At 35.4% G+C, this 16332-nt stretch overlaps 2 protein-coding genes across 3 annotated transcripts; both read right to left on the bottom strand.

Annotated features, from left to right (window-relative positions):
* Nucleotides 1–7622: 7622 nt before the first annotated feature.
* Nucleotides 7623–13563, bottom strand: LOC108986830 (protein FAR-RED IMPAIRED RESPONSE 1-like). 2 transcript variants are annotated; one of them, XM_035693426.1, is made up of 7 exons: nucleotides 13398–13563; nucleotides 10845–11157; nucleotides 10618–10767; nucleotides 9812–10468; nucleotides 8219–9706; nucleotides 7956–8092; nucleotides 7623–7874 (listed from the first exon to the last, which is right to left on the bottom strand). In XM_035693426.1, exons 2-5 carry the CDS (start codon nucleotides 10932–10934, stop codon nucleotides 9374–9376), a joined length of 1230 nt encoding a protein of 409 aa, XP_035549319.1. In that variant the 5' UTR covers nucleotides 10935–11157; nucleotides 13398–13563; the 3' UTR covers nucleotides 7623–7874; nucleotides 7956–8092; nucleotides 8219–9373. The 2 variants fall into 2 exon arrangements, with proteins under 2 accessions (XP_035549319.1, XP_035549318.1); XM_035693425.1 differs by having other exon boundaries at nucleotides 8219–10468.
* On the bottom strand, nucleotides 8387–9100 carry LOC108986821 (protein FAR-RED ELONGATED HYPOCOTYL 3-like). The gene has a single exon (XM_018959582.1). The coding sequence runs from the start codon at nucleotides 9098–9100 to the stop codon at nucleotides 8387–8389; it is 714 nt and encodes a 237-aa protein (XP_018815127.1).
* Nucleotides 13564–16332: the final 2769 nt, after the last annotated feature.

Here is a 16332-nt window from a genome sequence, read left to right as displayed (position 1 = left end):
GTTTCGTGCACGGCGCGTTCGTAGCCAAGCATCCTCTAGCCTCCATCAGCAGAAAGGCAATGGTGTCTACACAAGAGTGTTATCATCTCGCCTGAGCCTATTGTCGCCCAGTAACAACCCACGGGACGTCACTCAGTTTTACGCGCTCTTGGGAGACCAAAAGAGCTCCATCTAGATAATGTCACATCTCGACTTGGGATCGTGATATACCTTTTTTTATAGGTAAACTTGGGATCATGATACACATACACCCACAAAATCCTTTGACACCAAATCTAACAATTTTACAAATTTCAACTTACACACAAAATCAAAGCTCAATGGAAAGATTATCAAAAACATGTGTTAATTATAATGTATCAAAAGATGTAGTAGTTAATGCATGAGGAATGACATAACAACAACAATATTTGTTATGAAAAACATACAAATTTAAACAGCAAATTCAGTCTCAACACTTCACAAGGGCCCTTGGCCACCTCACAGAATCACAAGCAAACTACCATTTCAATCCCAACACTTCACAAAGGCCCTCAACCACCACACAAAACCATAACAAAACTATAATTTCAATCCCAACGCTTCACAGGGGCCCTCGGCCACCACATAGAATCATAAACAGACTACACAAATCACAATTTCACAGTTTCCACCAATATTCATTTTGAAGGTTAGTACTAAGGACCACTTACATTGTGGAGGAAAACTTTCTAAATAATCGAAGCATCCTGAGCTCTGGAGCTAGTCGTGGGAGTTACCACCAACAAGTGACCTAGTGGTCACATTGGCAGTGGTGTCGGTGAATGGTGGAATAAAGAATACAGGTGGATTATGAAAACTGACATGTTGCTTTGAAAAGCAACAACTATAATTCTAAACCTATGCTATGTTCATGCAGTTGAGACAAAAGCCAAGAGGGAGGGATGACTGAGGCAAGGTGGCCAACGGTCTATGTCTTCAAAGGGAGAGGACTAATGGTTAGAGAGAGAGTTGGAGGGGCATAAAGCGATGAGGACAAAGAAGGACAAGGAAGGAAGGCTGGTGGCAGCAAAGGTGGTGGTGGTAGGCTAGAGTCACGGTAGTGGCTCACAAAGATAGAAAGGAAGCTTGAGGCAAGGTAAAAATGAGAGAAAAGCAAAGAAGCTTCGGTGCCCACGGAGGAGTCGAAACAGAAAGGGTGAAAGGGAGAGAAAGAGAGCACAAGAAATGGATAAGGGAGAACTGAGAGATAACTTATGCCGAGAGGGAGGGGAGTCCACTGTGGGTTGTGTAGCACGACAGAGTGACCTAGCCCTTTTGAGGATGGAAAATAGAGAGTGTGGGTGTGTGAGTGGTGGTCGATAGGTGACCTAGAGGTGAGGATCTACGATGGTATATGAGTGTGCCAGAGTGGCAGACGGAGAGGGCGGAAACCCTAAATGAGAGAAAGAGAGATTGAGAGGGATCTAAGAGAGATGAGACTTAGAGATGAGAGGGAGGAGAGTGGGTGGTGGTCGGAGGATCTACGAGTGGTGTGTGTTCTGGCGTTCGGAAGATTGCGATAACCAAGGAGCACTAATCGAGGGAAACAAAGGATGAGAGAGAGAGAGAGAGAGAGAGAGAAAGAGAGAGAGAGAGTTAGGAGAGGAGGGAGGGGTTGAGACGGTCTATGAGTGTGACCGTCAAAGGGTGAAGGAAAGATGATCCCGACAGGGGGGTTTGGCCTACAATTTGAGGCTCGGAATGGAGAGATGTGCGGTGGTGAGAGGTGGTAGAGGAGGGGCTGAGCTCGAAGACGTGTGGCAAGAACGGATGGGTACGTAGTGGCGGTGTGCAGAGCTCATGGGCTAGGAGGAAGGTCACTGGAGTGAAAGGGAGATAGTGAGGGAAGAAGAAAGAGAGGGAGAAGAGAAAGAGAAAGGGAGGGGAGACGGGCTGGGCATGTTTGATGGTGTACTAGATACAATATCGCATTTCATTTTGCCCTTATTTGGTTTGTTAAAGTCTCATGGAAAGCTTGTTATGTTGGGTGCACTAGAAAAGCCGCTTGAGCTACTAGTCTTTCCTATGCCTATGGGTAATTTCCTTTTAGGTCAACCACTTACTTTTCCCTATGTTATACCTTGGAATTCCATAAGCTTGTTCATCTATAGCTATAGAGTTAATAAGATTTGTTTTGATAGGAGGAAAAATGGTTGTGAGGAGTCCCACAGGAGGATTGAAGGAAATTTAAGAGATGAAGGAAATTTAAGGTATTCCAATAGACTACCTTAACAAGGTGATGTTAGGTACCGATTTGTCATTAAGGTTGGAAATACATTGGCTTCTACCAATCTTTGAAGACTACCTTGATGATCTTCATGTCTTGGTTTTCTTGTATTTGACGTTCCATTGAGTTTGTTTAATGGAAAATGATATTATGTCCCCTGAGTTTATCTTCTCAATTTGACCGTTCATATATTTTATTTTATTTTTTAATATTTTTTTAGTTAATGATTAAATAAATGACTATTAGTATCAGGAATTAGATTTATTATTTTCATCTTCTTATTATTCTATTCTTTTATTCACTTTATTCACTTTTGTATCACATGATAGTCACATGTCATTTTATTTCTTCATGTATTCCTATAAATAGTGCTACTCTACACGAATGTAATTAACACTTTACATTTTATTTTTCACTTTAATTCTAGACGCTTCTTCCATTTTCTCTCTACCTTTGGTCTCCTAGGGTTTTCACCATTTCTTGTGCTCTGCTAGGGTTTACTTTACATGGTATCAGACGTCCTTTTATCTTGCTTCGATGGCACTGTCTCACAAATCCATATTCGAGGATGCCACTTCTCCTTTTTTTTCTTCATCCTAGTGACAGTCCTGGTGTTTTCTTGGTTACGCACCTTTTCTCGGTGAGAACTACCATGCCTGGTCTCGCTCAATGACTATGGCTTTCTCGGCGAAGAACAAGCTTGGATTTGTTGATGGATCCACTACTAAACCTTTGGATTCAACAGATTCTCTTTTCTCTCCATCGCTCTGATGTAACAATATGGTGATATCTTAGATATTAAACTTTGTTTCTCCTGAAATTTATTCTAGTATCTTGTATATTACAACTACTTGTGAGATCTGGTCGGATTTTAAGGAACGATTTTCTCATAAAAATGGACCTCACATTTTTCAGTTATAGAAATAAATTTCCTCTATTTCTCAAGTGGTTGAAAAGTGTTACAAGTTGCATGACTTTCGCCTAGGCTACAAACCAAAACAGAGGCAACAATCTATGGCTAATAATGTTGTCCTCAGTGATAGCAATTCTTCAGTTGCTTATCCTTTTTCATTGACTGAGGCTCAATATCAACAGCTTCTAAATTTGTTTCATCCTTCTAAATCTGCTCATGAAGTTCCTTATGTTGTCAATGCAGTTGTGTCATATAATTTTTCTGGTATTATTTTTCCTCGAAATAATACTCATTATGTTTTTTCTATTGCTCAATCTGTTCCTTTTAATTCCAATTCTATGATACTGGAGCCATTGATCATATGGTTCCTTCTATTGATTGTTTTACTTACATTACCAGTTTTGTTAATGCCTTTGTAAAGCTTCCTAATGGTCAATCTGTGTCTATTACACATATTGGTTTTGTGTATATTTCTAAACATCTTATTCTACATGACATTCTATGCGTTTCAACTTTTAAATTCAAATTAATATCCACTAGCAAGTTAACACAATCACTAACTTGCTATTTTTTGTTTTCCTCTGACACTTGTCTAATACAGGATCTGATTCGTTAGAGGCTGATTGGAGTGGGTAGATTGCAAGGAGGCCTCTATATACTGCAACAGTCAGGCCTTTCTGTTTCTAAACCTAATTGTTTTTATCACATATGCTGCTTGTTTACCTGAAACAATATCTTCTCATGTTTGCTTCATTTCTTCTAAATGCTCTAATTATGAACTTTGGCATAATAGACTTTGTCATCCTTCTAATTCTAGGATGCTGTTTTGAATAATTTTGCTCCTAAATTGACTGTTTCTTTGCACTCCTTGCATGATTTGTCCTTTAGCTAAACAAACGAAGTTACATTTCCCTAATAATGTTCATATGTCTGCTACCCCATTTGATTTTGTTCATTGTGATGTTTGGGGACCATATAATGTACCTACTGTTGAAGGTTACAAATATTGTTTGACTATTGTTGATGATTCAACTTGTGCTACATGGCTTTATCTTCTTAAAAAAAAATCTGAAGTTTCACATACTTTTAGAGTTTTTTTATAAAATGGCTAAGACACAATTTCATTTAAAAATAAAGTCACTTCACACTGATCATAGCACTTAATTTTTCTTTGCTTCTTTTTTGCATTCTAAATACATCGTACATCAGCATAGTTGTATTGAAACTCCTCAACAAAATTTAGTTGTAGAGAGAAAGCATCAATACATTCTTAATGTAGCTAGAACAATGATGATTCAGTCTCATCTGCCTATTAATTTTTTGGGTAATGTTGTTTTAACAGCAACTTACCTTATTAACAGGCTTGCTACTCCTTTAAATCATAAATCTCCTTTTGAGCTTTTATTCAAATCTTTTATTTCAAGAAATATAGTTTTTCATGAACATATTTTTCATTTTACTTCTCAAAACAATACTAATTTTTCTTCAATTTTTCATAAACCAATTGAATGTTAAACTTTAAATTCTTTAATTGTGCCTTCAACAACATCCTCTATTGATTCATTTCTTAGGTCTTCTTCACCTTCTCACCGAAATGATTCTTCGCCATATGTTAGTTCTTCAACTTCTCATTCCAATGATTCTTCACCTTCTGTTAATAATTCTTCCCCATTGCCTTCTATCACTGTTCCATTACCTTCTGGTCTTCCTAAAAGATCTTCTAGAATCAAAAAGGTACCTGGTTACTTACAGAATTTTCATTGCAATTCTTCTTTTACGCACTCTACATAAGATGCTTCAACAATTTCTAATTCATCAGGTTCTTCTTCATTTTTGCCTTCATCTCCCAAATATGATATTTTCAATTTTTTATCTTATGCTAATCTTTCTGCTTCACACAAATCCTTTGTCATATCCATTTCTGCCGATACTGAATCTAAGTTCTATCATCAAGCTGACAAGCACTCTCATTGGAGAGATACTATGTCAGCTGAGATTACAGTTTTGGAAATTAATAATACATGAACTGTTACTTCTTTACCTCCCGGTAAGAAGCCTATTGGTTGCAAATGGGTGTATAAGATCAAGTATTGTGCTAATAGTTCAATTGAAAGATATAAAGCAAGGTTGATTGCCAATGGTTATACTTAAACTGAAGGGTTGGATTATTTTGAAACTTTTTCACCTGTTGCTAAAATGGCTACTGTTAGAACTCTTTTGGCCATTGTTACCGTGAAAGGTTAGCATCTTACACAACTTGATGTAAATAATGATTTTCTACATGGAGATTTATTTGAAGAAGTACATGGTCTTACCTCCTAGTTTCCATATAAAAGTGGGGTTTCAAGTTTGCGAATTGAATAAATTACTCTATGACTTGAAACAAGCCTCACAGCAGTGGTTCTCAAAGTTTTCAACTTCTATACTCAGTATGGGTTTTCAGCAATCCAAATCTGATTATTCCATTTTTACTAAGATTGAGGGTTCCTCTTTCATTACCCTTCTTGTCTATATAGATGATATTTTCATTGCTAGTAATGATATGAAATCTGTTGAGTTTTTAAAGTCCTTGCTTGATCAGAAATTTAAGCTTGAGGACCTGGTTAAGCTCAAATATTTTCTTGGTTTGGAAGTGGCTCGGTCTCCTGCTTGTATTTCTTTGTGTCAAAGAAAATATTCTTTGGAAATTCTTCAAGATACTGGTTTACTTGCTTCTAAACCAGTTGCTTTTCCCCTGGAACAAAACATTAAGTTGAGTAAGGATGCGGGAGACTTGATGTCTGACCCTACAGTTTACAGAAGACTAATAGGTCGACTTCTTTACCTCATATTAACTCGGCCAAACTTATGTTACTCTGTCAATAGGCTTAGCCAATACATGGCTCAGCCTAGGCAGCCTCATTTACAAGCAGCCTACAAAATTTTACAATGCATCAAAGGCACTCTGGGCCATGGTCTTTTCTTTCCAGCTACAAATACACTATCCCCCAAAGCCTCTGTTGATTCTGATTGGACTTCTTATATTGACAATAGAAGATCTACAAGTGGTTATTGTGTTTGCCTTGGGGATTCTTTGGTTTCATGGAAGACAAAGAAACAAACCATTGTTTCTAGGTCTTCTGCAGAGGTTGAGTATAGATCCATCGCTTCTACCACTTGTGAAATCATTTGGTTTTTCAATCTCTTGTCTAACTTTGGTATTTCTCATCCTCATAGTGCTCAATTTTTTTGTGATAGTCAGGCTGCTCTACACATTGATGCCAATCCAATCTTCCATGAACGAACAAAACACATTGAGTTGGATTGTCACTTCATTTAGGAGAAAATTCAATCTGGCATTGTCAAGACTTTTCACCTAGCTTCCAGTCATCAACTTGCTAATGTGTTAACTATACCTTTTGGTTTTCAACAATTTCATCATTTAGTTTTCAAGATGGGAGTTCATTCTATATACACTTCATCTTGAAGAGGGGTATCAGGAATTAGACTTATTATTTTCATCTTCTTATAATTCTATTCTTTTATTCACTTTATTCATTTTTGTATCACATGATAGTCACATGTCATTTTATTTCTTCACGTATTCCTATAAATAGTGTTACTGTACATGGATGTAATTAACACTTTACATTTTATTTTTCACTTCGATTCCATAAGCTTCTTCCCTTTTCTCACGACCTTTGATCTGCTAGGGTTTTCACCATTTCTCGCGTTCTGCTAGGTTTTACTTTATAATTAGTGTATTGAGTTTTTTATATTTTTTGAAAATATTTAAACATGCTTAAAAAATGTTTGAAATAAAAAATTGAAAAAATAAAAATACAATTTACACTAGGGACACACCAAGAGGGCAAACTTGTTTAATTACTCACTCCTTTGCTTTTATCTCTAGCTGCCCTGCAATACGTTGTCCTTAATAATCGATCATTGTGGAATAAGAAAGTGTTTTACTTTACGTCTTCTTAAATCTCTATTACAGTGTAATAAACCGGGGTTGTTCTTATATCCATGAGATGTAAATAGTTATTTTTTCGTTTGTTTTTTATTAGGTTGTTTTTGTAATATAGTGTTAAAATGGGAAGAGTAGCATCATATGTACTTATAATTTACATACGAGATTCATTTTATGATCAGTTTTTTTTTTTTTAAATTCAAATTTCAAATTTTATAATTTTCAGTATATCTACACATCAGCACATATTGTTATGTGAGTACATATAGCATTTTCCATATGCTAACCAAAATTTAAGAGCACCCAGAACAACAAATTTCAAATTTAAGTATACACAGTCAACTACAGAAAATTGTCATATTGTTTGTCTAAAGTATAAATTGATCAAAACATTGACGATAAAAAAAAAAAAAAAAGGCTGAATCAATATACACAATGCATCGGTTTCGGCTGCAGCACAAATCCTGATTGCACCAAAGCAATGAACAAAATGAATGACAGAGATAACAATCAGAAATCATAGAAAGAGTGAAATGTTCTCCATTAGTTTTAATCCGATGGACATCAAGACAGACGAATAAAAATATTTGTGTAACAAGCAGCCTCCAACCAAACATGGTTGCAACCAAGCCTAAGCTACAACCAGCAAAGCAGCAACTGACAAAGCTCCCAAAAACCAAAAACCACAAGCAGAAGTTGCGTAATTTTAAATAGACCCAACTCTTCAATTGCCAGAAGTTACCATCGCTCCTACAGTACATCTGTAGTCAAATATAAAGACGGGTCAATATCATAGTACCAGTTTGATATGTCCAAATTTCTTTGAATAATCATATGTATACCCGAGTGATAACACTTTGTTATGTTCCAATCATACAACCATGTTGGGACTCAACCCCTGATGGAAATGAGACTTTGTTCATATATCCAATGCAGCTCTACTTGTTTCCAATAGACCTTCTTCAGTAGCTTGACATGTCTAAGTTTCAAAAAATGTACAAGCACAACAAATAAACATAATCAAGCCTACTTCATTAATAATTGAACAATAAGCATAACCAAGCGTAAAGCATGACAAATTATCATAGCATAAGTATGTTTTGACCTGTTTCTTTTCTCTCATTTGCAACTCCATTGTCACATGCTTTCTTGTTCCCTGTTTGTAACCTCTTCATGACTTTCTCTACTTAGGTACCCTCCTCTTCACTGTCCGCCTGCCTCGGTCACTAATTACATGAGGACTGAGTACCCTTTTTATTTTCCCGTTGCGACATCAGTGGATCTTTGCCATACTGTATTTCTCATCCATCACGATCTTTGCCATACTGTATTTCTCATCCATCACATCTAACTGGCGCATCATATCAACAAAATGATCATCACTTGACAATGCAATTGTTAATACTTCATAGCATCTCTTTAACAAACAGGAATATCTGTGGGCATCAGGTTTACCACTCAAGTCATCATAACTGTTTTGTAAAAAAGTATATCTTCGTTTTAGATCCTTCCTCCACCGGTCCACAATGTACTTCAAAGGTAACGATTGCACATTCTTGGCAGAGAAAACAGTAAGAATATGTCTACACAAAATTCCTCTCATTTCAAACAATCCACATATGCACTTTGCCTCACACTCATCTTCGTTAAAGTAAACTGAAAATGTAACCGGTTTGATGAAGTCATCATGTACTTGATCGGACACTTGATACATTGAAATTGCGCCCTCTGTTTTATAAAGATGAGAATTACAATATATCATCCCCATTATCTCTTGTTGTACTTCTTTGAACTTGGAATTAGTGTACAACTGTTGTAATTTCTTCTCAACATATAAATGAGATATACATGGAATTGTGTATTTGAACAAGTTAAAGTCCGCTGCATTCTCATTCTCAACCTTTTTCCTCAATGCATTATCAAACTTATCAATAAATTCTTTCAATGTAGACCCTGAATACACCAAATTGTCGAATAATGCATTCATGCTCTCGCTTTGTTGTATTGTACTCATTCCAGCCCAAAATGCATCTTTCAAATATACTAGTGCCCAATACGTTCTCTCACTGTATAAACTTTGTAGCCATGCATGATCATGCAAATTGTATGTATAAGTAATACATCCCAAGACTTCTCAAAATCCTCACAAGTTTGACAGTCATAAACGCATTGTTGTAGGGCACTTTTCAATTCATGACTATATTGAGCATGGGAACCCAACTCTTCTGGTAGTTTCTTCATAATATGTCACAAATAATATCTATGTCGGGTTTGTGGAAAGACAATTGCAATTGCATTTTTTATGAAATAACCAAACAAAAGTATTTGTATCTTCAATTGATATCAATCCTACTCCTAAAAAGATTAACTGACCATGGTGGTTTACACCCAAGATAAGTGCAAGGGGCATGTTGTAACTATTAGTCAAGTAAGTCGTATCAAACATAACAACATCTCCAAAATATTCATATGCTACCCTACTCCGTGCATCGGCCCAAAAAACATTTCTCAGTCTCGAATCATCATCCAAATCCATCATGACATAGAACCCATCATTCTCGTGCTGCATTCTCTCAAAATACTCACATAGTGCCTCGGCCCAAAAAACATTTCTCAGTCTCGAATCATCATCCAAATCCATCATGACATAGAACCCATCATTCTCGTGCTGCATTCTCTCAAAATACTCACATAGTGCCTTAGCGCCTCCTTCACCAAGTTGAAGGTGTCGTGTTTTGTCAATAGAATTTCGACAATCTTTCTCTATAAATTGAATATTCTTGAGCTCACCCACCTCGTCGAAACTTTTATTCATTTGTATGCCAATCTCATCGTTTTCGTCTAACTGCCTCTTGACAACATCATCATCATTTCTATTACATCTAAAGAAATTCGACTTGAATGAATTTAGTGCATGATTGTGTGTATTCTCAACTGTAGTCACACGCCATGATCCATCAACCAACATCACATTAATCTTGGCCTTAAAATTCGTCTTTGTTGTTGGACGTGGCTTAGAAACATTGGATGTTCGATTTCGTGCCTTGCCACCATGAGCACATCCTAGCGTTAAATATTTGGCACTCCCATCCACTTCCCTTTTACTTCTTTGTGTCATGACCCCAAAACCAGTTTGTTTCCCATACTGTTTATAATAAGCAAAAAGCTCCTCCTTGGAACTAAACAACATCCCGGACTTGGGCTCTTCAAGACTATCATTGTCCTTCCCGTCATTCATGAAATTTTCACGCCCATCATTATCCACCTCCTCTTCCGCCCTTAAATGATGTGCAGCATCATTTGCCACTTCAGCAGAGCCCTCATCTACATGTTTCTCTTTGAATCCACCAAAATCCTACAAAAATTTCGTAGGTTGGAAAACCATAGTAAATTGCCACATTAGAAACAATTGTTGTATATTATTGATAAAAAAAAAAAAAAAAAAAAAGTAAAGATTCCAATTTATTGATTTATTACCTATTCTTGATCAAGCTCATCCCTCACATTTGATTTATCCCGAGTTCCACTTTCAGCAGTATTACGTTGCCTTGAATCTGAGGTGGGCTCTGCAACCTGTTCCACATGTCTTGAACTTCTAGGGTTGAATGCAATAAGGTAAGGAATTGGCGAAAAAAATGGCCGGGCCAACGATTGCTGCAGTTTGCAACATGAGATCATGAATGTAAGTATCATGTACCTGAATAAAAAAATGTCAACCCAAATTATATCACCTGGCCTCCCCATGGATAGTGATGGGTATTTGGATGGGGAACAAATGGTGGAAAAAATGGAGGTGGCATAGCTCCATAATAACCATACATATAGCTCAACCAATCCGGATAAAATGTTTTTGGTATTTCCTAAAATATAAACAATAGATTTATAAACACAAAATTAAAGATATAAATAAATATAAGTTCAAAGAACACAAGATGGGAGTAAGACGACAATCCTTGGATTGATGGAGCAATGCTGGGAGGCCTTGGAGATTTTTTATCTTTCCCTTTCCCCATCAACTTGTAAAACAATACTCTTGTCAAAAACCTGTTAAGAGTAATAGATTAAACAATGTGCATCAACTCCAATTAACAAATTCAAGAAAATTAGAAAATTCTATGCTTCAATATATGCATATGGCTTGTGCTCCGCAAAATTCCTCCCCGAGACAGCTTCAAAGCACAATAATATATGTCTTCCCCTGATTTTGTAGCATAATAATGGTGAGTAATTAATGCCTAAACTGAAATATTTGTGGCCCTCCCGAGAAAGACTCATCAAGGTTTGATAATTTATCACAACGGGCAACTGATGACTGATTATCCACTTAGGAGAAGGACAATTGAAGAACAGATCATGATTTCATCCCACTGCAGAATTGCAAAGAACATGACGTGACCAATTAAGGACTATCTCTAGGAGCCATCCATGAGTAGTAAGTCTACCATATATAGCAAGTCATAGAATTAGGCATGCCAAGAGATAGCTCTGGAAACCAAACCACCCCCATGCCAGTTCACCTCATTACTTGGATGTCAAAAGTTTCCCAAGCATTAAACAGACCAAGAATTTATAATTACTAGGAGCAACCTTCCAAGTGATTCTACCTTGACATGAGTTATTAGACTTAAAATTCCTCTGCCACAAGTAAGAGCTCCTTAATAAAATTATGGGGTACTATCCTCTATTCTAAAAAGAGTTATTAGGCTTAAAAGTGAGTAAAAGTGTTGTCCTCAATGGCTTTCCATACCAGTCCTATGAAAGGCCACACTCAATCTGATATGTCAACAAGGTTTATCAATTTGGCATTAAACCAAGGCCAGACTTAAGGACAAGATCATCTTCCAAATATCTTAATTATGGACATCCAAGATGTCAATAATATAACAAAGTGAGGTTTTATCGCTTTCCCCACAATGAAGAAAACATGATCTTAAAAAAGCTACAGCCTCTAATAATTAACCCATGTCAGCCGTATAGATTGTTAATCATTGGTACACACAGAGATGTTTCACCGTGGTTACTCGATTCCAACTCTCTAGCCTCCAAACCCTTTAGGCCAAACCACTTTCATTGTTTGGTATACGTGCAATCTCCAAGGTCGACTTCGCCCCACCCTAACCAAGATTTTTCTAAGATTTTCTTCTAGAACTTCAGTGTTATTGATTCTACAGTATTGTATCTCAATCAGACCAAACTATATCATTATCCAATACCCTAAACTGTTTCTTCTTATTATTTTTCTTTTCTATTTCTAAAATAAATAAATTCAACATAATCCAACCATTTTCTGCTAAGAATGAGGCTAGGGTGGCAATTCAAGTGCATAGGTCAGGTTAATGTCAATGAAGTTATGGAAGTACAGCCATATCACTCAACCCTAATCCAACTTTAATTAAGCATATCAAACACCTCAATCCTAAAATTATCCATTTAAATAAATATGTAGTGTCACGTCATCTGCATAACTCATTTAATAAACTAATAATATTAGATTGACTTGAACGGAACTCATTTCAACTTGTTTCGGCCTGTTTAATATAAATGGGTTGAACTAAACCAAATACTAAATCTAACCTGATCAACATAATCTCATGTCTTATAAGCATAAATTATATTAAGTATACATATTTTAATTGGATATGTGTTGAGGTGTTAGATTATGTTTAAGGATATCTATTACCAAACTGATTTATTTATGGATCTGGTTATGAATATCCTAAAAATCATCTAAATAATTAAATACATAACGATAAAAAAAAAAAAAAAATCAAATTGTATTGAAACTCTGTTTTCCGCAACAAAAATAGCCAACAGTTTTCTCAAATTTTTTCTCCCTAGAAAAAAAATGCATTAAGCTAAATTTAGATTTTCTAACCAAATCCCAACTTGTTTAGTAAGAAAAATGTCCAATTGGACGTCACCCAAAATCCATTTTTACCAATCTCAATTCAGACCACACTCCAGTTTCATTTTAACATAGCCAAACCACAACAAAATCATCCAACAAAAACCTCTTCACTTTCAATTCAGAATATCAAATTTTTCCGATCGAACCATATTTGCCAACTAATCTAGTCATACATTTCTAGCAACTGAAACAACAACCTATTCAATTTCGTTTAGAAATCGACCCAAAATCTGTTTTAATGAACTCCTCTAATGCTGAGTATCCTCACAACTGACCATTTCTGTTGCATTAAAAATCAGACATCATAATTTGGATTCCCAGATCATCTAAACCCAATTAAATATACAGTAACGGGTCAATCGGTAGGAGAACTTACCTCTATTATAAATAACAGGAGTTTAAACCAAGAAGAAAACAGCGGCATGCAAAGTCTGAGGCGGCAACTGGACCAGCGACAATGGCTCGATAGCAGCGAAAAATAAGAGCGATATAAGGAGGGAGGGAGGGAGAGAGAGAGAGAGATAGAGAGAGATTTTCAGTGAGTGGGGTTATTGATAGGAGAAGAAGCCATTAAAGGGTTGTCATTTTATATTTTATTTCGATTGTTTATGCATTTAATTTTTTTAATTTTTTTATTTATTAATTAAGGAATTGATTATTAATATATTGATATATTTTTTTATTTTTAAAAGATATTTAAACATGTTAAAAAATGTACCAATGGGCACGCCTAACAATTAAAGTATATATATTTGTGGGCAAGGGTTTTACATAAAGAAAAATAAAGAGAATCATATTTTCTAAAAAGAATATTGTTACATCTACAAAAAAATTATATAAAATAATCTTATAAATTGATGTGATTTTATATGATTTATTAGATCTACTTTATAATAAAAGTAATTTTACAATATGATAAACCACGTCAAGACACATCAATTTATGAAATTATTTTTGTGTAATCATTTTGTGGCTTGAGTATTTCAATACTATTTATAGTTAAAAGCTACACTAAATTGATGATAGGGATGTAAATGATCTAGTTAGAATAAGGCTTCGTTTAGATACAAAAATGATTTTCAACTCATCTCATCTTATATCATCTCATTATTATAATTTTTCTAAATTTTCATACAAATATAATAAACAATTCAAAATTTTCAAATCCTAAATAATAATAATATTAAAAAATAATATTTTATTCACCTCATCTAAAACCATCTTATCTTATATCATTTCATCTCACTATCTAACTAAGCACTTAGTATCTTTTCAATCTTCATTAATATCTTTTCAAATACGAGTCAAGCTTGAATTTATATTCGAGTTTCATTTTATGTTCATAAGTTAATATTTTTTAACGATTTCAAATTTGTTCATAAGTTTTTCAATTTTACATAATAAATTATTTATATCATATCATTAACTTTCATAAGGATTCTACATGCATAGCACGGCATTGAGAATATGATTACCTCTTATCTTTTTAAGTAAAAGAATATTATAATATTTATAAATATGATGTTATTTGAATTTTTGCAAGATTATTTAAATGAATTTGAACTTTATATAAGTTGAGAAATGTTATTTATTATCTCTACACCACACATTACTATGTCACTTGTCACTTGTCACTTGTCACTTGAACTTTACTATGTCACTCGTCTACACCACATATTAATATGTGTATGATTAAATAGAAGAGTAAAAATAAAAAATTACATATTTCTTTTTTATAGAAATATATTTTATTACTTACTGAAGACTTGCATCATTTCACTTGAGACAGTGGAATAAATACAAGGAATTTCCTCCAAATCATACAAGTCTTCCTCTAAATGAAGAGCATCTTGAGCTAGACCAAGAGCAGTTTTATTAGCATCTATCTCTCTTGATGTGTTGAGCAAACCATCTAGCAAACAAATTGAGCATGTTTTTTACATCAGTAATCAATAGACCTGCATGCATGACTCCAGTCAGTATTGTTCTTCTTTAAAATATTCACCACTTAGAGAGCATCACCTTCCATAATAAGCTTAGTTATACCCATGTCATAGCAAAAAATTACTGTTATCATACAAGCATAGGATTATGCAGTAAAAGGAGTGGTTGATAAGGAACGTGAAGCTCTGAGAGTGCCAATAGTCTGCCCTAGAGAATCCCTGATAATTGCACATGTCCCAATTTTTCCATCAACAATGCTTGTGGTAGCATCCCAGTTCACTTTGAACACTCTTTCTGGTGGCTTTTTCAGTGCTTCGATGGTGACAGCAATAGGTTAAGGGCGCTTGTTATTGTTCCTGTAAGGTTGTACCTCCATATGTGCTCTATTAATAATTGAGTTTAGATTCAATAAGCCTTTCCTATGGATAACATCATTCCTTCTATGCCAAATCATACGAGTAATCACAACAGCCTCATCCAGCTCCTCTTGTTTCAGATTTTTTACTAGCTGACTCCAAATCTCTATAAAGGGATTGCCCTGCCCTAACATCATTTGGATTCTTTTGCATCCTTAGCTCCAAATATCTTTGGATGCCTCACATTCCCATAGGACATGTTCCACAGTTTCTGGGCAAATTTTGCATATTGGACAAGCAACTTCCTCCATTACTTTCCTTTAGAGAGTAGGTTAAGGCATCTTTATCTTTACAAGCTCTCCAAATGAACATTTTGACAGCATTTGGAACATGTAACTTCCAAATCGACTTCCAACACTCCGATTGTGTCCCTCCTCCTAAATATTCTCCTACTTGATTAGCTTCAAGTTGTTTGTGTAAATGGTATGTACTCTTTATTGAGAAAACTCCATTGTTGGTGTATGGCCACACCATTTGATCATCTCTACCACCAAGACTTATTGGAATAGACTTTATCTACTTAACCTCAAATGGAGAGAATATATTTTGAAGCAAGTCTTCCCAACATCTCTTGAGATCAGGGTCAATAAGATCAGCCACCTTGATATAATCTTCATTATCTTGCCCTCGATGTTGAAGCATAGGAGAGTGGGGCCCTGGGAGCCACTTATCTTCCCAAATCCTAACAGTCTGTCCATTACAAATTCTTCACACCAAACCTTCCTTTAAGAGTTGTTTCCCTGCACGTACGTTTCTTCAAGCAAAAGAATGCATGTAACTCAACTTTTTTGAAAACTTGAGCTAAGAGAGAGTCTAGATGTTTAATAGTCCGCCAGTCTTGCTTGGCTAACATGGCAAGATTGAAGTTTCTAAAATCTCTGAATCTCAGCCCACCTTTCTTTTTAGCTTGCCCAAGTTGGCTCTATTTGATTCATTGTATTTTTTTAGTTA

The sequence above is a fragment of the Juglans regia genome, chromosome 8 (genome assembly GCF_001411555.2).
Source record: "Juglans regia cultivar Chandler chromosome 8, Walnut 2.0, whole genome shotgun sequence".
In the NCBI taxonomy this organism is placed as follows: domain Eukaryota; kingdom Viridiplantae; phylum Streptophyta; class Magnoliopsida; order Fagales; family Juglandaceae; genus Juglans; species Juglans regia.
Note: the sequence above shows the minus strand (reverse complement) of the source record. Positions and strands in the feature narration are given on the sequence as shown.